Consider the following 24,173-nt stretch of genomic DNA (forward strand, 5'->3'; position numbering starts at 1 on the left):
TTGGGTAGATTTCTCCATCATGAAAATTTGTAGCGCGGTCAGTTTTATACAATAAATGTTTTTAAAAATAAATGACGCACACAAGTTGTATTTAAAGTTTAACATCATGCAGTTAGGTGCAAATTATAGCCAGATGTAGCAATTATGATATAAATTAAAATTCATATATGTAAATTCATATTTGCTTAATTTTTTAAAAATTGTCAGAAGTTTCAGTAATTAAAATTTTCATGGTTCAAGCTTTAAATGGTAAGTTCTATTTAATTCTAGGGGAACTGTGGCTTAGTTGTGTGCTGTATATTATGTATTATAGGTGGACGGATTGATCCAAATATCGATAGTATAGTATTGGTATTGGATTAACACTAGCACAGTAGGATACTTTGTTTTTATGCTCATAGTTCAGTATATAACCCACTGAACTGTGTTGAATAAATTATAATTATTGTTACATAAGCTGCCTTTACAAATTAGAACTATCAGTGTCAGTATCGGTAATACTGCCCTATATTTACTTGGTATCAGATCGATACCAAAGCACAGCACTAATGCATAAATAGGATTTCTGCCCAATGTTCGCCCTGTGTGTTTTTACTGCTCGTTCTTGCAAGTCAAATTACTCATTTATTAATAACAAGCCAACAATCTGGTTTTATTAACTGGACAGCTGTTAATAGGGGAGCTTTAGTAGAACATAATGGTCATTTGTCTTCATGTTTAACATTTTACAGACTGAACGATTAATCGAATAACCGATAAATTAATCGGCTTGGGTGGCTGAGGTTGGGAAAAAAGCTCAACAGTAGAAGAAAACAAAACACGGAGACCCTGAAGACAACCCAGCTCAAACAGGTCCTGCCATTTCAGTGGATTTCAGCAGTAATTAGATTTCCTGTTATCCTTCACCTGTGCAGAGCCTTGAAGGAATACTTTGACATTTTAGGGAAAAAAGGGTTATTAGATTACTTGTTCAATACCGCTCTCATATTGATCCTTTAAATATAATTTTACACGACCGAGTGCTGCTTGGATTGGTTTAGGATAAAGAGTGCAAAAATAAGGAGCTCTTCCTCAGGCGCTAGTAGGAGTTTTTCTGACTTTGCACCTATTTTTTTCAGCCCAGCAGACTACTTTACCAACTTTCTTGTTTCGCTTTTTTAAACTTCAGAGCAGAGATAGTCATTTCAGAGTAGGTGTGACTTTAAAATCTCCAACTGGTGGATTTCCATGAAGGCAAGAGATATTTCCTCCCTGAAATGATCCAAAGAGCGACTAACGGGGGCGCCACAACAATCGCCATGACAACAATGATTACTCATCTCCAAATAAGTGAAATAACAATGAATAACATCTAATCAGGCTCAGCGCGCTGAAGGTGTGATTATGCACACTGCTGCTGCTTTGCCACTTTATGCAAACCATCTCTCTCTCTCTCTCTCTCTCTCTTTCTTTCTTCCTCTCTCTGTCGTTCTCAGAGCGCTCTGGGCAGGATGATTAATTTGCGACTATTGATTCCTCGAGAATGTGGGAGGGATTGAAAGAGAGCGAGGGAGGGGAGAAAGGAGCATCCAGTATTCTGAGTAGCGCCTCGCTGCAGCTCTCGCCTCCAGTCTTTCATTTAAGAAAAAGCCAATGAGTGCAGAGTTTGGATCCGCCAGAGCACCTCCATCCACCCCCCTCTCTCCCTTCTTCTTCTTCTTCCACCTCCTCTGCTCATCCTTCCTTTTTTCCTCTTCCCTTTCGCTTCCTTCTTTCTTCTTTACTTCCCTCCTGCCCCTGCATCCCCTGTTGTCTAAATTATCTGTGAATATTCAACAAATGCAAGCGCGCCTGGCAACAAGCAGGAAGGAACGGAGGGAAGGAGAGAGGGCGAAGTGCTTAGAAAACAAAAACAAAAATATTTGCTCCTTTCCAAGTTCATAAACTGTTTCGTTCCATAAATATCTTGAAACCAGGAGGCCAGCCCTCAGCTGAGTTTCACTGCAACTTCAAAACAGTAACAGCCGATGAAAAAGTCACAGAATAATTATTAATAATTTAATATTACGAGCAGCGAGCTAATACGCCAACTTCTGCCGTAGTGTGGCAAAAGGTACATTTTAACACAGCGCCAGTTCACAAACACAGCAGCAAAACAAAAACAGAAAAAGAATCCCGTGAAGAAACACACAGCAGAGAGTGAACGTCTCGAGCCAACCCTCGTTTTTAATTTTGTTTCTAAGAAGCTGGATTTTTTTAGGCGTTCTCAAGCAATAGATTTACTAAAAGATTTCTCTTCTTTAAAAAAATATACTTTAAAGCAAATTAACTTTTTTTTTTTTTTTTTAAATCATGCCCTTAGGAAACCAGAAAACATCCAGCAAAAACCTGACACAGGACCCAAGAGATGCACTCGGGCCTTTAGTAGATCCTGTTCACGGTTGAAGAATAAAGATGGCCACAAATATTTACTTTCAAGGTCTTTAGTATTGTACAAATTCAGTTTTTGTCTTGTTTCAACATGTTTCAATAAATCATTGCACCTATTTCCCATTTGCCTAGCAAAGTAAAAAGCAGCGAGCATGGCTACAGACTTTTCCACTGTGCTGTACATTTCGGATCATATCAGAACTTATGTGAAACCAAGTCAAATTTGCATCTCAGTGTTTTTGTTTTTAGCGCCGTTGCATTTTCTTGTAATTTATTTCTAACGATATGAAGTTTTTACGTTTGCATTTCTCTTGAACAAAAAATTATAAGGTGGAAATATACTTGTACGTTCAGTTTAAGTTAAAATTATAACTCCACAGGAAAATAATTGGGAGACGATGGAGTGATAATGTATTCACAGCTTCACTATCATAGCAGTGGACCTTCAGTAGAAGAAAAGTCAGAAAGACTTGAAAGAAAACCAACCCCAAAAAGAGTCAACTTCAGCCTCCCATTTTGAGGGAGGGACACACACAAGTGTCCTGTCATCGTGACTTTGTCCCTTAAAACCTGAGCAGCTCTCCCACACGCCAGAGACTTCACCAGAGAGGTCGTATAACTCCACATTTAAGGCAGAAGTTAGCTTCAATCTAGTTGTTTTAAAAAAAGAGAAAATAGAGACTACAAATACCGAAAATATTTTCCTGATATTCACTTAGATTAAAAAGTGAATGGAGCCTATCCCAGCTACCATAAGGCGAGAGGCGGGGTACACCCTGGACAGGTTTCAGGCCGATTGTGATTACACTAAACCTGCTATAAACTTGCATTCTTCCTGATGACCAGCAGGGGGCTATGTGTCAGTGGGAGGTCAATAGGAAATCAACACTATAGTTCCTTGATCTAAGAAGAGGGTATTCTTTGACTGCAGCCACCTTCTGACTGATAATTACTTTCTATGTGAAGGTGATAAACCCATTGCTTATGATATTATGGTTTAAAACCCAAGATGGTAATGGCCAAGACACTCACCTCAGGTTAATCTGGTTAACATCCTGGTTCCTAGGTCCCTCATTTATATACAGCGTATGATATGGATAAAACTTTTGTCTGATAGTCAATATGTTATCCACTGTGATATATCGCCGTACCAAAAGTTCCTACCTTTGCATATGGAAACACTCTTTTGCCACAGATAACAAGAAGGCAGCTTATGGATGTGTGAATACAGTCAGAGTGCAGACAGAATAGAAATTGTCCTCTGACTGCTTGTCTTAGAGCACTATAGCTTTTTTACATCCAACCCTCTCAAAAGTCGATCGCTTGTTGCTAAAGAAACACTTGAAATCCTAATGAAATGACACAGCTGGAAACATGTAGGCATCTGTTTAGCATGCCTGCTGTGCTGATATTGTGCCATGTTTTTTGGACATTAATCAACAGGACGGCTCTACAAAGGAAGAAGAGCGTTCAGTCTGGAGCATCAGAGAATCACACACTTATCTAAACACATGATGCTGGGAGAGACACTCCACTGTATGGTTAGCAGATGGCCGCAACGTGTTCTCAATCGCTTAATTCACAAAAAGGTTTACAAATAATACACAAACATAGCCGCTGCACACTGCAAATCCTGCGCCTCCCACGTCCGTCACCTGTCGGTCGGCACGTCTGGACAGAGACACACCGAACAAGGAGATTTAGCTGGAGGCCATTTTGTGTCCACGCGTTGTTGTCACTGCACTGACCTGAACTCTGAAAGGCTTCAGGAAACTACTGAATTGTTTCCGTTTACTCTGAGTCGACTCATGCACTGCAGTACCTGCTGCAGGGAAGAAGCTTCCTGTTCCCTCAAAACAGCACGATCCCGTTCTCGAACGCTTCATCAGCTGCACGCACGAGTCAAATACCCACTACGTAGCTTGCACATCAGAATCGCAGTGAGGTTCACAGACAGTAAACCAGGTGCTTTAGATTCTCTCAGGAACAAGGAGAAAACTTGCATTGAACTGAAAGTTTAAGGAAATTTGCAGGATACGAGAAAGCATTCGTATAAATCAGCTGCCAGTCAACCTGCCCTTTAAAAACGTTTTTTTTCCAGTTTCTTTAAAGAACAAGTCTGTTTCACATCATTGTTTAGCCATTATCTAGAAAGAAGACTGGTAAGCATGGAAATGGTGCAAATGTAACTTTAACAGTGGAATAATGAATGTGCATGCAAGTAGTGTCTTAGCAACACACACTCAGTCTCCTTGTTAAATTTACACACCATCACACAGCACCACCAGCCCAGTACAAATACAGTCTTTTGCTGGGTCATTTAGCAGCTGCAGTTGATCAATGAGTAGTTAAAAGTCCAGTAACTGATTCACTCCACACCTATTTACTGTATGTCTCTCTGTGCCTCTCCAGTTCAGTCCTAAGGGAGGGATTAGTAGTATACTGCAGGACTGAACCCCAAGTCATTTAAACCTTGTTTTTCAGATCATATCTGCATAAATTATGATTTTACAAATTGACTGCCATTTGTACAATTTTGCATGGCTGAAACACAAAGAAAACGGCCATTGTCTACATACAGTTGGCCATTGCTATATACTATATACTTGCTATTACTATATATATGCACATACATTTAGAAGCTCTAGCTGTGTAGGTCAGCAAAAAGGGGAACTTCACAGATAAAACCATCTGTTTAAATAAGCTTTGATCCTAGTGCTCCTTCACTTGCAATACTCTACAAGGACAATAAGACAAGGTGAGTGGTTCCCTCTGACTCCAACAGTGTCAGGTTGAGAATCCATTCTACCCCCCAGGTACAGGAGCTTCTGCAGCAGGACTGATGGAACCACCAGCTAACACAGCAGCATGCTAAGGAACCTAGCTAGTGTAGCTACACTGTACACTGCTAAGCAGAGGACCGTTTAATGTACTGATTTAATGAAGTGATGAAACTTTATGTTGAGATATGTGTTCAGAGAGAGGCTGTTGGGTGGTTATCGCCACCATTCTCGTTAAGTTGACGTAAGTTATGTGCCACACATACACAAGGTATGGCGTGCAAACTAACAGTCCTCTTTTCTGACTTAACCCTAAACATAACCACATGTTTCGACTTGTCACACATACGTTCTGACATTCAGGCTCAGTCACACTGGAGTAAAAACTAAACGGGAGCGTCTTTGCGACGAGGAAACGTTGGTGGTTGACCAATGCTAGCAATTAATTTTTACCCATTTTGTGACCACTTGGAAGCAGTTGGGCGACCAACTGGTCACCCAGAGGATGAGTGTTCAACAAACAATCTCCTTGGATGTATTTTTGTTATATTTCTATTTAAAACTAAGGTTGCCAGGCACCTCTGTCCTTTTTATATCACTGTTTTGCAGAAACTAGGTCACTATTTGTAGCAGAATTTCAGATTTTTTTTTTGTTCTATGAGGTTAAGACTGCACTCTGAATTTTAGTAGTTAATGTTAAGTCCAACAGATTTGCAAATTTTGCTGATTTATCAGTTAATCCCTGTGTTGTCACAAACAGATTGCCAACTAGACCCCATTAAATCACAAACTGATAGCAGACTGAATCCATCTTACTGCCGTTTTATCTCCAACTTAAAGCACCAAAGTCACTTCAAGGACGGTACGTGACTGCGAGTGGTAGGATGGCTGGTGCTGTCTTTGAAGCAACCATATCAAAGACAATGAAATATTTGTTCCTTGGTCTCGAACCACTGTTTTGCCTAGTGTGTCTGCATTACACACCTTCCATTTCTAATGCACCTTTAGTTACAGTGTGCAACTGTGCTTCAAAGGAGTGCATTTGATATATGCGCTTCTTTATTTAGCACTGCACAAGAGTGACTGTTCCCTTCGACCTTTACATTATTATAGTGTTATATATTTGTATTAATTTAAATCTAATAAACAGATTAATTTTAATCGTGTCATTTGAAGTATTATTTAAAATGCCACCAATTATGATAATTATCCCGAGACTGAGTAATGTTGTTTATCTGTTTGAGAATGATTTATGAGGCTGATTTAATAACCTAAACCTACAGCTGAACATGTCCAGAAGGCAAAGCCATGGTTTCGTGAACCTAAAGCTAATACATGCAAATGACTAATTATGAATTTATGCAGGCTCATTTTCATCTATACTGTTTCCTCCATGCACGCAAGAGTCAACCTCAGCTGTGAATTATAGTAATGACCACATACTGGCCTCTTTACTTTGTAGAGGTTAACAGAGCTGAAGCACTCAGTGAGGACTGGAGGTACTTACTGCAGGTAAATGTCCATCAATGAATTACTATACTCAGTATGCTGTATTATAAGTATCACTCAATTGTGTCTGAGATGATTGGCATCTGCTCTAATTTTCCATCTTCAATCTTAAAGACTTTACCTCAAGTATGGAACTCAAGCATCTATCCTCAGAAAGTATTACTCCCAAACATCTGTAAAAGTACTTTGATGTAAAAGAAAAAGAGTAGTTCTTCTTTGAATACTTGGCTTTTAATACTTTAGAATTTTCTTAATAATTCATCTTTTTACAGGTTCTCAAAAGGCCTTCTAATCCTTGTTCATCAGTAGGCGGATGTGGTTTGATCAATTTTCTTTTGCAGTAACCAAACAATGCACCAACAGTCATCAAATTCTTGTTCAAATATTGTCGCTCTGATCGGTGCAAGGAGCACAGCCATTTAGACTCATTCCATCAGTCTGCACAGAAAGGAAACATTTGTTTTCCAGGTCTTTGAAAGCTTAGGCTTTAAAGCTGCTCTCGGATGACCTGCGCACTTAATAAAATGTTCTTGCTGTCGAGGTCTGCCAATCAAACATATCTGATGCATCACATATTCAGTACCTGTAAATTCCCAAACTAACTCACGACCCAGGACGCGCTGGAGAGATTATATCTCTCGGCTGGCCTGGGAACGTCTTGGTGTTCCCCCGGATAAGCTGGAGGAGGTGGCTGGGGAGAGGGAGGTCTGGGCCTCTTTGCTTAGGCTGCTGCCCCCGCGACCCGGCCTCGGATAAAGCGGATGAGGATGGATGGATGGACTCACGAAAAATGCATCCAGATGGCAACACGCACACACACATACGATTTACAACAGACCACGAATCATAACGGCAGACAGTGGAGTTTATTACAGCCTTCATAGTGTTGCACCATTATCACTACTGTGAGTTAGACACATCTGCAGTGTGGCTATAAACATCTTCTGCTGACCATGAAGACTTGGTGAATCATAACCTCACACCTTGTTCTTTGTGCATCTGCATGTCTCTCAGTTAATATCTTTCTATTTTTATGAAGCATATAGTTAGTGCTGATCAGGTGACTCTGAGTCCTCCTTTAGTTATGCTGTAATAGGCCTAGGCTGCTGGGCCTTCCCATGATGCATGATGCATTCTTCACTCACCTTTTCTCACTCTCTGTGTGTTAATAGCCCACTCTGTACTTAATCATTAGTTAGCTCTCTTCCACAGCATGTCTTTTGTCCTGTCTTCCTCCCATTAGCTTGAACCAGACACAGCAGATGGCTGCCGCTCCCCAAGCCTGGTTGTGCTGGAGGTTTCTTCCTGTTAAAAGGGAGTTTTTCCTTTCTACTGTTGCCAAGTGCTTGCTCAAAAAGGGTCATCTGATTATTTGAATTTCCTCTGTATTATTGTGCGATTTTACCTTATAATATAAAGCACCTTGAAGTGAATGTTCATACACTCTGTAAAAAGAATTGAGAGGAATAATAACTGGAGTGTCCACGAGTTGTAGTGTCATGTTCAGGTGCTTTGCTCATCTTCACTGACAAACGTAAACCCTGTAATTCAATTGCTACTCAAAGCATATCAAATCTGTCATGTTTTAATATACCTCAGTCATAAAAGTGACATTTGAAGTAAGCCAAACCAACTTTGTGTCACCATGTGGCCTAATGCTGAGTGAAGTGCAACAGGATCTGGCACTGTGACTGCTATCGTAGTGTTCATTCACACTTCAGTGTCTGCCAGGTTGTGCAAAAAGTGGCCTCGGTGGTTTGTGTCCTGGATTGTATCCCGCAGTAGTGCATCTGCATCCAGGCAACATAAATATAATTCTAGTGCATTTTAGTACTGTTTCCTGTATTAGTTAAGAGCCTAAACAAATACAAATGACTTACTTCTAAATGTTACATTTCAACAGGTAGGAGGATTGGTAGCTCATATCTACTGACGTCAAGTTTCGACAGTGTTTGTATATGTGTGTGTGTCTGTGTGTAAGACTGAGTCGTTGTACTTAACACATTGCTTAACCTTACAAATTTGACCTCTGAACACCCCTTTAATGAGAAGTGCATGTGTTTGTGCTCTGTAAATGAAGGGCCAAAGTCACGACTTCACCTCAGGGACTGGCTTCTGTAATTTCTTCTGTATGCAGCCGTCTCTGCCCGGCTGTACACACAAGTCCGAACTGCCAAGCTCTGTACCAAGGCTGCACGTTATTACTCACACAATGAATGTGAGAACACAATTACATAACGTGCATGCGTGCGGGTAACGTTAGTTTGGCTGCGTGTGCGCAATGTGTTTGCGTCTTAAATGTGTGCAAGCAGTCCACGTTTAACTCATATTGCGTGTGCTGTGCTGAGATCAGCTTATTTTACTATCAGGTAATCAATTGACTAATGTATTGTTTACAGGAAAGTGAGACTGTGAACACACACACAGGCATTATGTTTATGAGTCATGTGGCTTAGAGATGACAGCATTGTTACTCCATCAGTTCGACCATATGTTACTACTAATGCAGATTTCTTATCGGCTTTACCCTGTGTTCGTAATGACAGCAGCCCACTCGAGCTGTCGCTCTGCTGTGACTGATGTGGGCAGGGTCACAGGCTCTCGTGACTTCTATCTAATGAGCACATGGATGTTGTAGTATTTTTCCTTCTAACAATAAAGAGTGTTTGCATCGTCACCATGTGACCACAAATACTCTTTGCAAATGTAAATGTAACGGGTTTATATGCACATACATGCACTGCCTGGTCATTCCCTTTGGCTCCTGTTGTCTGCAGGATTAGGGAGCAGTCGGCCTGTCAGCACCTCTCCCACCAGGCGTTAAACAGACTGTGTGGAGGTGCCAACAGATCCCCGCTACACCACAGTCAGCCTACTATACTGTAAAACAAAGAATGTGACATACTGTTACTGTTACTACTGTAAGAGGCTGGGCTCTTACAATCTGTGACAACACAGATTGTAATACAATGCAAGTCATTCTGGATGATTTAAAATAAAGCCTATAGATCGTTTCGGTGTGGTTTAACAGTCAAGGATTGGCTTACACTACAGAAATAATGCACATGTGCAGGATAGTGCTGCTACTACGTCGCTCTGGCACACCTTCCTCTTGTAACACCACAGTCTGCTAACAGCTTTGTCCTGTTGCATAACCCTGTTAGTGAAACACTTCAGCATCCGCAGAACAAACACATGACCGGACACACTGCTGTAGTTTTCAAAAGCAATTTTAATGTTAACACTGGAGGCTTTGGATGCCCTGTGACCCCAAACATATCAAAAAAGATTTACAAATATAATGAGGGATTTGATTTGATTCAAAATGTAAATGTATTCAGTCTAAAAACAACAGTCTTTCTTCAAAAATACCCACCAAATTAAAATTACTTTAGTGCTCACTGTCCTCTGCCTGGATATTGTCCTCCATGAAAATTATTACTGATCAGAAATGACTTGTGTATATAATTGTATTGAGACTGAAAAAAAGTTTGGTTAAAGGTTGGAATAATTTTAGTATTTGACTATACAGTACATGAAAATATTTTCATTTTTAAGATTTTAGTAATGGATTATGTTCACACATTTATGAACTACATCTGCATTTTTACCAACACATCATTAGAGGTGGGCAGATTGATCCAAATATTGGTATTGGTATCAGATCCGATCCTCCCAGTTCAGTATGTAGAACCAGTGGATTTTGCTAAATGAATTCATTTTTTTGCAAATGAAAAAGTATGCCTCAAACATGACAGATGGCTGAACCTTTTTTTGTTGACTCTCACGTTTGTTTTTTGTAAAAGCTGATTTCATTGTGTTGATTGATTATTGCGGAAAATAAACATTTACAGGGATTTAATGGTCATTAAAATGTGTTTTGGAATTTGGAAAGACGATAATTCATCTTATAAATCATGACATACTGCTGTCTCCTACAAATAAGCTGCCTTTATAGGTTAAAGATACTGATATTCTTCAATTCTTCAAACTTCAATTTTGTGGTAAACAATCAACAGTTAATATGTCAATGAATCGTTTCATTGAGTCCCATATGGAAAAGATATATATAAATCTTTCCCTTGAAAAATGATATAAATGAAACTTGTATGTTTTGGATACTTACTAAAACAATATATGAAAGTAATGAGAAAGTGGCCACTTTCATGAGTAAATCATATAAGCCTTATATGATTCACCACATGAAGTAGGCATCTTATGCAAGTCTTTTATAAGCTTTTACTATTTCTTTTCCATATGGGGTTTATATGTTTAGATTGTTGTCATATTTCCTTTAACTATTTAAATTTTTTGTATTTATTTATTTACTTTTTTCTTTATTGCTGTGAAGGTTTTGCAAAACTGTCCATTTATTGTTATTATTAGTTTCATTGCCTTATTTAGAACAATGCTTGTGTGTTGTCGTGTCTCTACTACACTTGTGCGTGCGCTCGCTCTTTTGCACGTAGCTGTTTGCTGCGTGTGTGATTGATGCCCCTCCCATGGCGCGGACTGGAGTGTGTGTGTCAGTCCCAGGTGGTGTGAGTGCTCGTAAACAGTCGCTTTGATTGAGAGGCCGTGATGCCTGTGTGACAGCCGGCCTTGTGCTGCCAACAGAGCTCTGCATCACCATAGTTACGCCGTGTCATGTGGCCATAGATGCCCAGCAATGCCATGAAAGAGGACAAGCAACACTGCTACAAAAAGGAAGTGGACTGACTGCATTAATTGGTTAACACAGAGAAGGTTGGGGTAATATAAACTAAATTAATTAAAATAGTTTTTCTCGAAAGCCGGGGTGTACCCCGCCTTTCGCCCTATGACAGCTGGGATAGGCTCCAGCGCCCCCCGCGACCCTGAAAAGGATAAGCGGAAGCGAATGGATGGATGGATGGAGTTTTTCTCATTTTAATTTGCTCCATTTGGATCTTGGGCTGTCTTGGGGGGAGTAATGGTGTATGTTTATATAAACATGCCTCTGAGAAAAAGTGGTAAAACCCATGTAAAACATTTGTTCACAGTCATGACAACAATGACTCGGGTGTTCAAGGACACAGACAGGAAAAACACAATTTCTGGGTTTATCCATCCATCTGTGTTCTCCCACTTATCCACTTCAGGGTCTCGGCAGGGCTGGATCCTATCCCACATGTCATAGGATACACCCTAGATGGGTTGCCAGTCTATCACCGGGCTAACACAGAGAGACAGACAATAATTCAAACTCACGTTCACACCTACAGACAATTCAGAATTACCAATTAACCTAACATGCATGCCCTTAGGCTGTGGGAGGAAGCTGGAGTACCTGGAACCCACACAGGCACTGGGAGAACACGTAAACGCCACATGGTGGAGTCGAGCCCAGGACCCGCTTCCTGTACTAAACTACTGCACTAATGTTTTTCCAGTTATATTATGTAATCAAAACAACAACAACAAAAAAACATCCAAATAGAACTTAAGCTCTTAAACCCAAATGATTGTATTATTATTTTTTCCTTTTTAATTCTAATGCCAGTTTTCATTAGCTTTTACAAGCCTGTGATAATGGGATGCAGGATTACTAAAAGAAAATGAATAAATAAAAGTCAGCCTGAGGTCACTTGTCGCTTTTCTGTAAGTTAAATTCTTCACTTCACAGAGTTTATGCACGCACAGCAAGTATTTGTAGCCATGCAGCATGGTTATTAACTTCCAATTACAGTTCTCTGTTATGGCGTACAGTTATATAAGTTACACCACAGAATAAGTGTAATTATGCAAGAATGTATAAGTGTGTGCACAATGGCAACATACAAGGTGAGGAGAACACAGAGGCTTCCAGTTTTTGACCAAACAGGTCAGTGTTTTGACTTTCAGCCTGCCAATAAAAATATTAAAAACAATTCTTTTGACCTGGTGCTGAAGAAAAATACAAAATCAGGTCTTTAGCCTAAAATAAACGCTTATCTCCATGGTAACCTAACCCTTACAAGACAGCTTCACAATGACAGAGTCCCTCACTGTCTTTAAACAATCCTTTGCGATACATACATGTCCGCACACATAAGCTTACAGGTGTACATAGCGCACAGCCTATGTTTTTGTCAGTCCAGGCGAGTGCTGCATAGATGGAAATTATTCGACGTGGCAGGGTTTTTAAAGGTTCAGGCGGTTCAGATGGCTTGAGCAGCGAAATGATTTTGAGTGTGATGAAAGCTAAAATTGACGGTGGTACAAACACATACTCGCAGCACACTCTCAGACACTCACACCTCATTCCCAGAAACATATCTGCTGTCACACACACCTCGCTCGCTCTCAAACCCGCCGTGATGGAGATTAATAGCAACATTTAGAGCCTGCTGAGCTCCACCTGTCAAGGCTAGGGCCCCCAGGGCAGCTCCGGTCTGTGCCTACGAACGAGAGACTGTCCCGGGGCAAGATCCATCACGGAAACCCACGACAGGCTGGATCTGTGGAGCCTGCCTCCACAGCTGGACCACCGACACGGGGCCATCCGTCCAGAATGACAGGCACGCTGAGCGGATCCAACTGGAGCAGACTCGATAGCTGCTGGATGGAGGAGTGTGGGGGTCCGAGGGGACGAGTAATGGCTGCACGGATATTAGGAGGCTGCTCCAGGATACTGTGTGCACTTTTACACAAGTGTAAAATACACATATACACAAAAGTAAAGTTGTCATATGTGATATATATAGATTTAAAGATTAATTCTGCCTGTTCCAACTGATTCTACTGTAAGATCCTATAGCCAGATTCGCCTGTCAGGGTTGCCCTAAAGGACTTCCATGGACTAATCTAAAGATGGCAGCCCCACTGGGAGAAGACTCCCAGAACATTTTTGTGTCAACTTTTATTGCTGTAATAAATAAGTCATAAGTAAAAAAGTAGCCATACGTTACTTGTTACTTTTTTCTTCATAGAACAAACCAGCAGCATCTGCACAGCTGGGCTGTTGTGGCAAATACTTTACACTTGTCACCAGTTTAATATAACTGAACTGCTGGTTAAGAAGTTTTATGTGGTCGTGTAATAGTAAAACATGTCATTTTGACTGATGTGCCAGTTTGTCAAAGCAGCAGCATATCTCAATTTTCTCTGACTCTTTAGGAAGGAACGTCCGTCCATTTTCATACCTGCTTTCCTAATTCTGTCACAGGGTGAAAGATGGTGTACAGCCTGGAAAGGTCACCAGTCTGTCACAGGGCTAACAGGGCGACAGATACACATTCACACTCACTTTCACACCATCGACCAATTTTGAAGCACAACGATAATCACCTATTGCGCAGGTCTTTGGACTTTGAGAGGAAGTCAGAGAAAACCTATAAAGGGAAAACATGCAAACTCCACCCAAAAAAGGCCCCAGCTGGTTGGTGGATTCAAACCCAGGACCTTCTTCCTGTGTGGTGACCGTGACACCCACTGCACCACTGAGAGGAAACAGCATAAAGCAAAATTGCTGCTTTTTCGGACAGATTTACTAACTAGCTTACAAAATAGCATGAGTTGGGTTCTTAAAAGTTGGGTTGATATCTAGCACAAAAGACGACATTTTTTTTGGGGTTAAATTTTCTATAATTCGCGTGTCGGAAATGCCAGTAAGTCTGATTTTAATATTCTCCTCTCTGTATTTTACGTCTTGTGGAACGAACTCTCAGAAACATGAACATCTTTGTGTTTCTGCTTGAAAAATCAGTTGAAATTCAGAATTTTCCCTGAAATCTCACGAGCACTCAGCAGCAGGGAGAATTTCATGGTTTCATCCAATAGTTGAGCTATCACGACCGCTTTGTTACGTATTTCAGGATGTCAGTGAGGCAGTTTGAACTGTTTTTGGGAGAGCTGGATCACATTTGAAGAGGCAGAGAAATCATTTCAGAGGGCCTATTGACCTGCAGCAGCGTACAGCTGTGCGTCTAAGGTTTTTACTATCTCCGTTTTGAGCTACGAGCGCGCTTGTTGCCAAATGCAGTGGTCTGATTGGTCAAATCTGTTTCTTCACATGTGAAAATTCAGAAAAATCTAACTTGGTCAGAAAAACATGCCTCCAATTCATCCTATGAAATTTTGAAGTCACTGTAAATGGCTGCAATAAGAACAGAGGAGTTAAAGTATTTTTAATGCACTAAACATTTACACAAGTTTTGCGTGTCCGGTGTGTACAGGCGTGTTTAGACTTCATGTTCTCAACAGGGATTATGGGAAAAAAGTGGGGCATTTTCTTTAAATAAGTTATAAGGCTAAAAATAATTCCAAATAGGTTTTGTTGTCTCTGTTGAGAAGAATTTCCAGTAGTTGGGTGGCTGTGGTTTGACAGCTGCCTTGACCTGTCAGTCACTTCTATTACAGTATCAACAGCAGCACGCCCACAGAGCGCTGCTGGATGCTGACTGTTTGCAGGCCTCTGTGTGGAGACAGAACAATGGTTCTTATTTCTTACACCAGCACTCCTCTTTCAGACATTTTTTAGGATTTGTAGCATTTTATTAAGCAGCTACGTCAACCTTTCCTCTCCTTAGCATGAGTTTGTGTTATTGTAGGAGGGGACAGGTTTACACATTTGCAACATTTTATGGTTCCTGATTATTAATTTCTTGTGAACTACATTGGATGTACTGACCTCAGGGGAAGGACGTATTGTAATTCGGTTCATTTTAAGCTAAGGAGATGACAACAATAGGGCATAATTCTCAGTAAGTGACTTAATATTTGAATGTAGCCTCAACACAAAGGTATTTTTTAGAACTAGTCCTGTGCAATACTGCAAGTCAGTACAGTGCCAATGTTGCAGATACAGATACCAATACAGATGCTGATATTTCTGACCTGTAAAGACAGCTTACATGCAGGAAAGCAGTGTGTCGTGATTTATGGGATGAATCATCAGCAGTTTGCAAAGTCTAAACACATTTTATCGATCACTAAATCACTGTTTTTTTTTATTTTCCACAATAATTAATTAACTCAATAAAGCACACCTTTCAGCTTCTCGTGTATTTTGAACCTGAATTTTTTTGGAGACATGAAATGTGAGCACTTTGGGTTAACTTCTGTGTTAAACATAACCCTAAATATCATCATAAAATATGCAGAAAGCTCTAATCTACAATAATGCCTGAAAAAAATCTAACACCCATAACTTGAGGTGAGTGTTGTGGTGATTTGATGCCGTATAAACAAAACTGAATTAACAACATAGACTCATAAATAACTGTATAGAAAACACTGAGGTAACCACAGTGGAAGTTCAGCCTGTCAGTCTAACAGTTTGCATCATTTCATTTATTTCTGGTTGGAACTCGGAGCCTACAGATCCCAGATCGCACATTATCAGGTGACTTTGGAGTAAATCTGTTTGTAATCATCATTTCCCGCTCCCCATATCAAGTAATGAAGCATCCGATAAAGCAGTGGGTGTTCTTTTGCAGTCGGCCGTCCCTGCCTGCACTGACTCTCTGACTAGTGCTTGATATGAAAGATACATGACTTTTTTTGTCCAATCAGATTACTACTGTAATCTGATTACAAGCCATTTGTGCTCTCCATCCACTGATGCACTTACTGGGGCTTTAGATAAAGAGTTGGTCTGCATATTTTTTCTGTGTCAGTAGTTGGATTTTTGTATTCTGGATCCCATGTAATTAGTTACTCCCCTATCCTGGCATATCACTATCTGGGGCTTTAGATAAAGAGGCAGCGTGGAGAGGCTCTGTTGACGATCAAGCACGGCAACGCTACCGGAGCTGTTGGCTATTAGCATAATTAATGTCATCGCCGTAATGCACTCCAATATGGAGACAGAGCCCTGCCTCACGCAGAAAGACACAGGCACTTTTCCATCTGTATACAGAGCAGAGCTTTAAAGCAGAAACATTCACAACTGCAATAACGAACACAAGCTCGACGTGACAGTGCTGCGTGCGATCTTTGGTGTTGTTGTGACGCCAGTGTTTCACCGTGATGACAAAACCTTTAACATTCACTCAGTAGTTTCTACAAATCACTTACATCACGTATCTAGCACTAATGTAAAATCACTGTCACGCTGTGACGTTTTATGTTAAAAGGCGGGCAAGATAGGTTAGATAGAACGTGGGCCTGTGTGTTAAAGATAGCACAGGATGCCTGAGGGGGTGTGACAGCAAACCAGGGCTGCCTGCTCTTTCTATCTCTTGCCCCCCTCCACCACCACCACCTCCGTTTTTCTCTTTCTCAACACCTCCCAATTCTTCCTCTCCTCCCTCTCATTCTCTTCTCTGCACCACACAGCCATAAAGCAACTGTAGCTCTGAAGGCGAAGCACAACAGAGCAAGCTGGATCTCTCTCAGATTCCTCTCTGCTCTTAACCATTTCAAATCTCTGGTGCCAAGGACACAGAGCGAGCCTAGAGTGTGAAAAGTAAAGCCACTTAGCGAGGAAAATAAGCATATCACATGGAGCGAGTTGGCGTGGCCGCGTTCACATCTGCGAACGTGTCGTTGATTTGACACAATTTTTTAAAAATTCGGTGTCAAGTTCTTCGGTTTTTGGCCCTTTTTTTGTACCTACGTTCATAAACCAACCGGCGTTACGTGCAACATTTGTTATCCGTGACCCGCGCTCAAAAATGATTGCATAACGTGGACACATGGCCGATCACTCGTAGCTGTTATCACACCTGCACAAAATGAGCCCTTTGTTTAAAATAGAGAAGCTAGCAAGAAGAGTTGTGTGAAATACGCTGCCTTTTGTTTCTGGGCTAAAATTTAAAACAGTGCTCAGGCTGCAGGGTGAAAATATAAATGCTGGAAGGAAAGTACGTTTCACTTTTCATGCAAAACCAAAGATCCGTGTTGTCCAGTGTATTTCTTTTTGCAACAGATGTGTTAGCACCTGAGCGGTGATGGAGGTAGCCATCAGTGGGAAATTCAGTTTGGGTTAACTGAGGCTGTGTTGCCACTGATAAGTGTATTTTTTTTTTTACATAGACAGCTTATAGAAAGTTTGTTACCTTAATATAGCGACTGAGGTGACTGAGGGTTAGGTTTCAGTTTGGTTCACTGTTGTGCTCTAAACCTTTATCACCCAAGACTCACACAGGACACCAGGACTTATTTTGGTCATTTTGTAATCTCAAAGCTGATTTTTCCATCTGTGGACCTGTGAATGCTTTGTGCTACCATGATCCCAAATCTTCTCTTCTATCTGCAACCGTTTGAATTGTGTTTCTAGCGAAATTGCAATATTAAAAAAAAAGAGCCTAGACCTGATTCTCTGAATGTGGTATAGGACCTTTAAGCGCTTTTCATAACCTGGCTGGTGTTTCGCTGAATGAGCAAGCATTAGCAACTGTTTGTTTCAGTTATTGGGAGCACTGTGCTATTCCTGGGCTAGTGTTCTGTTGAGATCAAGTCGAATTAAAAACCACAGTTACATTTATTGCTGTAGTTTAACTCGTGTAAAACAGACAGACGAAAAAAAGTGCTACATCTTCCAGGTCTTGGGCACAGGTTACGCTGTTATCTGTAATCTTTCTCATGGCAGACATTTGGAGTCCTCCCAGCAAGGGATGTGCAGGTGTATTAATGATGCATGCTGGTTTACTACCATGGCTTAATGGGACATGTGGTGGAACTAAACCACCTGTGCTTTCCCAAGTTAAAAAAATATCTGTGCAAAACTTCTTTTGATTTAAATCTCTGACTAATCATGAACACGGCCCTTCATGTTTTTGTCCAGCACTAGATGAGCTCATTTACAAAGAGAAAAAGGAAAGATGAGGGTTTTTTTCGTTTACCTTGCACGTGGTCAAAGGATCGACCAAGACATGATGGTGTCTGGCCAGACATGACCTCATCACCTACATACAGAGTCAATACGTGTACAACCAGGAGTCCTACAAAGCTTCAGAGACATAGGAAATATTAAATCATATTTGAAACTGATATTTTAGACAAAACTATAGATATGATGTATTTCCTTTGATTAGTTCTACGCTAAGATTTGACCAGAACTGGACAATTTTGTGAGAGATGTGCCATCAGCTTCTGTTAGATAGGAACAATGACGGTAGTGCTGTTAGTCCAGGATATAAAAACCTGGTTAAAGGATACATTTTTTTTAGGAAATACAACAATATTGAGCAAAAAAAGTGATGTCAGTGATGTTCTGATGTAATTAAGTTTTGAAAATTAGTGTGCGATGTTGCAGCTTCATCTGCCACCGGATCACCTCTATGAACTTTTTTTTTTTAAAAGAAAGAAGTGATGAAGGGATAATTTAAGATGTTCTGGAAAAATAAGGTGAGATTATTGTATGAGATCAGAGTTTAATGCCATGAAGTCAAACAGCAGGAGAGCTGAGAAAGAAGAGAATACAACATGATGTTGTGCCATGGAAAAAAAACATTTAAAATTTGATGATCAAGTGAAAGAAGCAGATGGAGTTGTCATTTTAAGTTTCACTACACGTCTTTTCTATCTTTGCCATGAAACTGAAAAGAAATAAATATGAGGACAGAATCTACAGGACTTACTGATAACAAGCTCGTCTTCTAATCATTTCTGTGAGCATGAATAACAAAGGTGTGCGACAGGATCAGGCTTCATGGCTCGACCGGTGTGACAACGTGAGGTCACAATCAGGGAGCGGCGCGTCACAGCATCCTCACTGTCGCACACACACACAGTCTCACACACACACATATACATGAGTAATAGGTAGGTGCTGATTATGACATCAAACCAGACTCAGCAACATGTCGTTTTCTGTCAGATTTATCACAAAGGTGCTGATTTCAAGGCCCGATTCAACGTGCGAACACCGTGTTGCACACAGAGCTTCTTGCTTTCTATCCCTCCTTCTCCCAAACGCCCGTCCGGGCTAACGTTGAACAGAGCAGTCGTGCAGCCTCGCTGAATCGTGGGAGAAATCCCACAAATGCAGTGAATCTCCGTCACTCGAATCTGTGGGCTTGATATTGCGTGATTTATGATCACGACCGATTGAACATGAATGCCGTATGTAAAGTGTGCGCGTGTGTGTGCGTGACCCTCTGCAGTGCGAGCGTTTGTGTGCATGTGTCAAAGACGCTTTCGCACGCAGAGACACTTCACAGCTTTTCCTTTTGTATGATCACAAACTCACACTGCAAACTCGCATATGCTTTCCCCTCTCTCTCCCTCCACCAAAAACCGCTCTTCCTGCACACATCAAAGACACATTCATGCCAGTTTTCTATCCATCTCTGCTCCCAAACACGGCTGTATAGCAGGGTTTTTTTTATTATCCCTTTGCAGCCAGTATTTTGAACACAGCAGTGCACCTCCATAGATTTACAATCAAAAAAGTTAAAACTGACTTTTTTTTCCTTGTTCTTTTTTTTTTTAGTAGAATCTCAATAACCCCAGCTCTAAAATAAGCCCTGCTGATGCATCACATTGGTTTCCCCTCTGTGATGCAAGGATTTTGGATTTCGCTCCCCATCTACATCTACAAGACTAGTATGGAGAGCAGGAGGGATTACTGTGATCGCTGAATTGCTCCCCCCACATAGACGTAAGTAAGAAATATGGGTTCATCAGCCTGCCGCGGAGATAAACTTAGCTGTACACCTGGCTGGACCGTGTGTGCCATGTGTAGCCCGCTGTGGCAGTTTGCTAAGTGGGCCAGGCTGCTCTCTGCTGGGACAATTAAAAAGACATTCTGGCCACACTGGCCATGACAGACCATGAGGGCAGCCCCAAAACCGAGGATGTGACCATTTGGTAGACAAGCCATCCAAATCACTGCTCAGGAAGAAGCTGCATTCATTTCAACACACAAAGAAGGAATGATGTCACACAGATAGATAGACAGATAGTGTGGGAATGGATGCAGAGTACATACAGAATAGTGTGGGCATGTGAGCCTATGTGTAGGCATGTGAGTGCAACTGCAGGACTGTGTGAATGTGTGTGTGGGCATGCAGGGATCGATCTGCTTGTGTGCCTGAGTGTGGTGTTGTTGGTATATATATATATATATATACACACACACATGTATATACGCATATGTGTGACTTCTACAGCACAGCTCCAGCTCACCTTCCAAGCAGCAGGTCCTCCAGAGGCCCGAGTGCGTCATCACCTCCTCGTTCTTCTTGCTGGTCTCGTTTTCGTTGTTGCTCTTGATCTTGCAGACGCCGCGCGAGTACAGCCAGTAGTCTGTCCCCACGGCGATGGTCATGAGGCTGAAGGCAGCGAAGGCCCCCACCGTGGTCAGCAGCATCTGAACCCCGCGGTCAAACACGCCCATGTTGCCGCATTCCACGAAAGGGGGGCCCCCTTTCCTCTTGATGTACAGGAAGTAAATATTTGTGAGTTTGCGTCGCCACGCCAGCTCGGAAAACGGGGGGTGGGCGGCGTCGGGCGGGCGACGGTGGCGGGGGGCGGCTGGGGGGGCGGGGGAGTTCGGGGAGCTCGGGGGAAATCGTATGGTTGGTTTTTGGGGGGGTTCTTCAAAAGGGTGAAAAAATGAAGGGAAGGGTGGAGCTCTGAGGTGGATTTGTCGCTGTTTGACCCAACAGAGCAAGGGGGGTGAGGGAGGGTCAAACAGACTTTGGCAATGACAGCAGAACCCTCAGCTCTGAAGCTGTTCGAGTCCTCAAACGGCAGTAAGTTGCCCTGCTCTAGAAAAAAAAAAAGTCGACCTAAAAACACAGGCTTCAAGCAGATCCCACAAGAGACCTGGTCTGGGATCTAGGCCTACTTTGTTGAGTTGGAAGGCCTCTAAACGTCAAACTCTGAAAAAGGCCCAGATCAGGAGAAGATGGAGGATTCTGCTCAGCTTCTCCGGGGCTGTTTTTAGACCTGATTTGGGCTTTCTGAACCGACTCAAACAGTTACACGTATTACAATCCTCACAGCTTCAACGGTGATGTGATGTGCATGGGAGCGCTTGATTTTTTGTGAAAAATATATATATTTATATATTTTTTTTCCACTCACAGAGTCTGTCACACACAGCCTACACTGTCATTCTCCTGCTCTCTCGCACACACACACACACACACAACACACTCAACACACTCGCTCGCAAACTTAAACTTTCACGCACCTGTGCATGGACGAGCACCCGCATGCACGCAGGGTGAATTAATTCATACTGAAGAGGAATGAAGAAACATAGGGGGGTGGGTGGAGTGTTGTTAAGACTAACACAGTTGGCGGCCTGATTTCTTTAAAATACTCCCCGAAGAAGGCAAAGCACAGATCTCTAATTAACGATAACACAATTCAGTGATGGCTAGCTCGGTGTGAACCCAGGTGGATCAGTGAATCATGTCAAGCACTTCTGACGAATCAGGCTGAGCACATGTATTCTGATGGGAGACAGGCAAGACAGACAGGCAGGCAGGGCCCGGGATATGTTAGGGAAATTAGGACTAAATGTACCAAAAGGAATGAGAGGACAGACTCAAACCAGCAGAACCAAGCACTTCACCCACCCACCCCAACCACACACACACAGACACACACACACCTCCAAATCAAGGACAGAATGATAAATACTGCCAAATATCAGCCAGTGCCATGACTGCCATAAAAACCAGCCATTCCTTAGAAGACAGGATGGAGAATTAAAAAATAAATAAACAAATAAACCAACCAGGGACGATCAACCCCCCTCCTCCTGCCCCCCTCTTTCTCCAAATAATAGGAATAAAAATCAAGCAAAGAAGAAGAGGAACAACATCAAGTTGTGCAAATCAAACGACAGCCTGCTTAGTTTTCCTTTTTCCTAAAATTCTGGTCCCCAGTTTCCATATGTGGTCCCTAGACCTTTCTCCGGCAAAAGTGGAATTCTGCTACAGGGGGACACGGGCAGCGGTACCGACGGCACACCGCGGAGAGAGGGGCGCATCCAGGCGGAGAGGCCGAGCATCACCGGTCACACAGCCGGTCGCAGGCAGGAGGAGGACAAGGAGGCATGGACGAAGCTTCCCGGAGCGTCAGAGCCTCTGCCTCCCGCATCCAAACGGTCCTTAGATGGTTATATCACGGTCAGCCGGAGAACATCGAGGGCACACAGACACACACACACGCACACAGCCGTTTACTGTCATCACATGAAAAAAGATCGGAAATCATCAAAAAAAAAAGGGGGGGGGAAGCAGCAATTATTTTATGGCAAGGCTGTCGGGCGTGAGGAGGTGGTGGGGGGTGGGCAGTGTGCGCAAAAAAGGAAGAGGCAAATTTCAAGTCGAGCAACACATCAATCCTCGGTTCCCTCGGTTTCCTTCTTCGCAGCGCCGAGATAGAAGTGGAGAGAGGAGAAAAAGAAGAGGAGGAGGAGGAGGAGGAGGGGGTGGATGATGGTTAGGAGCACAGGATGAAAAAAAAATCGACACAACCAGAAAGCGAGAGAGCGAGGGGGGATGTTCCGTGCGCAGCAGCAGCAGTACTTTACGCAAAAACAAGCGCACTGCAAAAAAGGAAGAAAAAAACATGCCCTTTACCCACGTCAGTACATCCATCACTTTATTATTTGTCTGAAGCAGTGTGAAAACATGTGCATGTTCCATCAACTCGTTTCTAGAAAGCTTTTCTTTGCACTCCTCTAAGGTTGGGCAACTTCATTTGTAAAACGGCGACAGGCCAGCGCTTTACTGACGGTATGACACGGACATGACACTGAAAGTGTACTAAGGAGCACGAGTTTAAAACAAAGGTCAGAAAAATTAGCTGGAGTAGGATAAAACGATAAAAAGTAGATTTTAAAAAAGTAGATATAGGCACGTGTGGTAAAGTAATGAAGCATTTTTGAGTTGTAAGTTTTAAATTTTATGAAGCAACAAAATAATAATAATAATAATTAGCAGTCTGGAGAAGCAGATGGTTTCTTCCCAGATACCAAAGAATATAGCGTGAACTAGACACGCATGCAGAAGCCACGTTACCAGCAGGGGGGGATAATTAAAGCCAAGAGTTCGGTTGTGAGCAAAAGAGAGACAAGTACATCCCAGGATCCTTAATCGCTAAACAAGATTAAGCTAGGTGGCTAATATATATTTACATGTAATTACGTTTTCATAATGTCTGTTTAAATGTTTCCCCGTGATTATTTTCATGTTGGTTTGAAATAAAATATCTCCCTCTGCTGTTACTGCAACTTCTGCATGCATGTCCTGTCACACCGGCCCAGTGATGTCAGTTTGAAATAACCAATTACTGAAGTGAGATTCCTTCCGTTTTAGCTGAAATCCTCCAAATATGTAAAGTCTTTAACTTCAATGACAGCAAGGACACTGTTAAAGTAACAAATGACAATGAATTACAAAAGCAGTCTGTAGCTTTTTTAGCACTCGGGGTCAGATGCCATTTAAAAAAAAATGTTATTGTTGTTTTTTTTCTGCCATATTGTAATCCCCCACCCCCCCATACACACACACACACACACACACACACACACACACACACACACACACACACACACACACACACACA

The 24,173-nt window shown here is 41.9% G+C and overlaps 1 protein-coding gene across 1 annotated transcript in view; it reads right to left on the minus strand.

Annotated features, from left to right (window-relative positions):
- Nucleotides 1-23,115, minus strand: part of LOC102301187 (voltage-dependent calcium channel gamma-2 subunit) — a 68,452-nt gene extending 45,337 nt beyond the window's left edge. Inside the window, exon 1 of the mRNA XM_005939419.3 lies at nt 20,772-23,115. Within this exon, the coding sequence (XP_005939481.1) occupies nt 20,772-20,982 (211 nt within the window). The 5' untranslated portion in view covers nt 20,983-23,115. The remainder of the gene's footprint in view (nt 1-20,771) is intronic.
- Between the last annotated feature and the right edge of the window lie 1,058 nt (nt 23,116-24,173).

The sequence above is a fragment of the Haplochromis burtoni genome, unplaced genomic scaffold, assembly GCF_018398535.1.
Source record: "Haplochromis burtoni strain Fernald_Lab_line unplaced genomic scaffold, NCSU_Asbu1 Contig_258, whole genome shotgun sequence".
NCBI lineage: Eukaryota > Metazoa > Chordata > Actinopteri > Cichliformes > Cichlidae > Haplochromis > Haplochromis burtoni.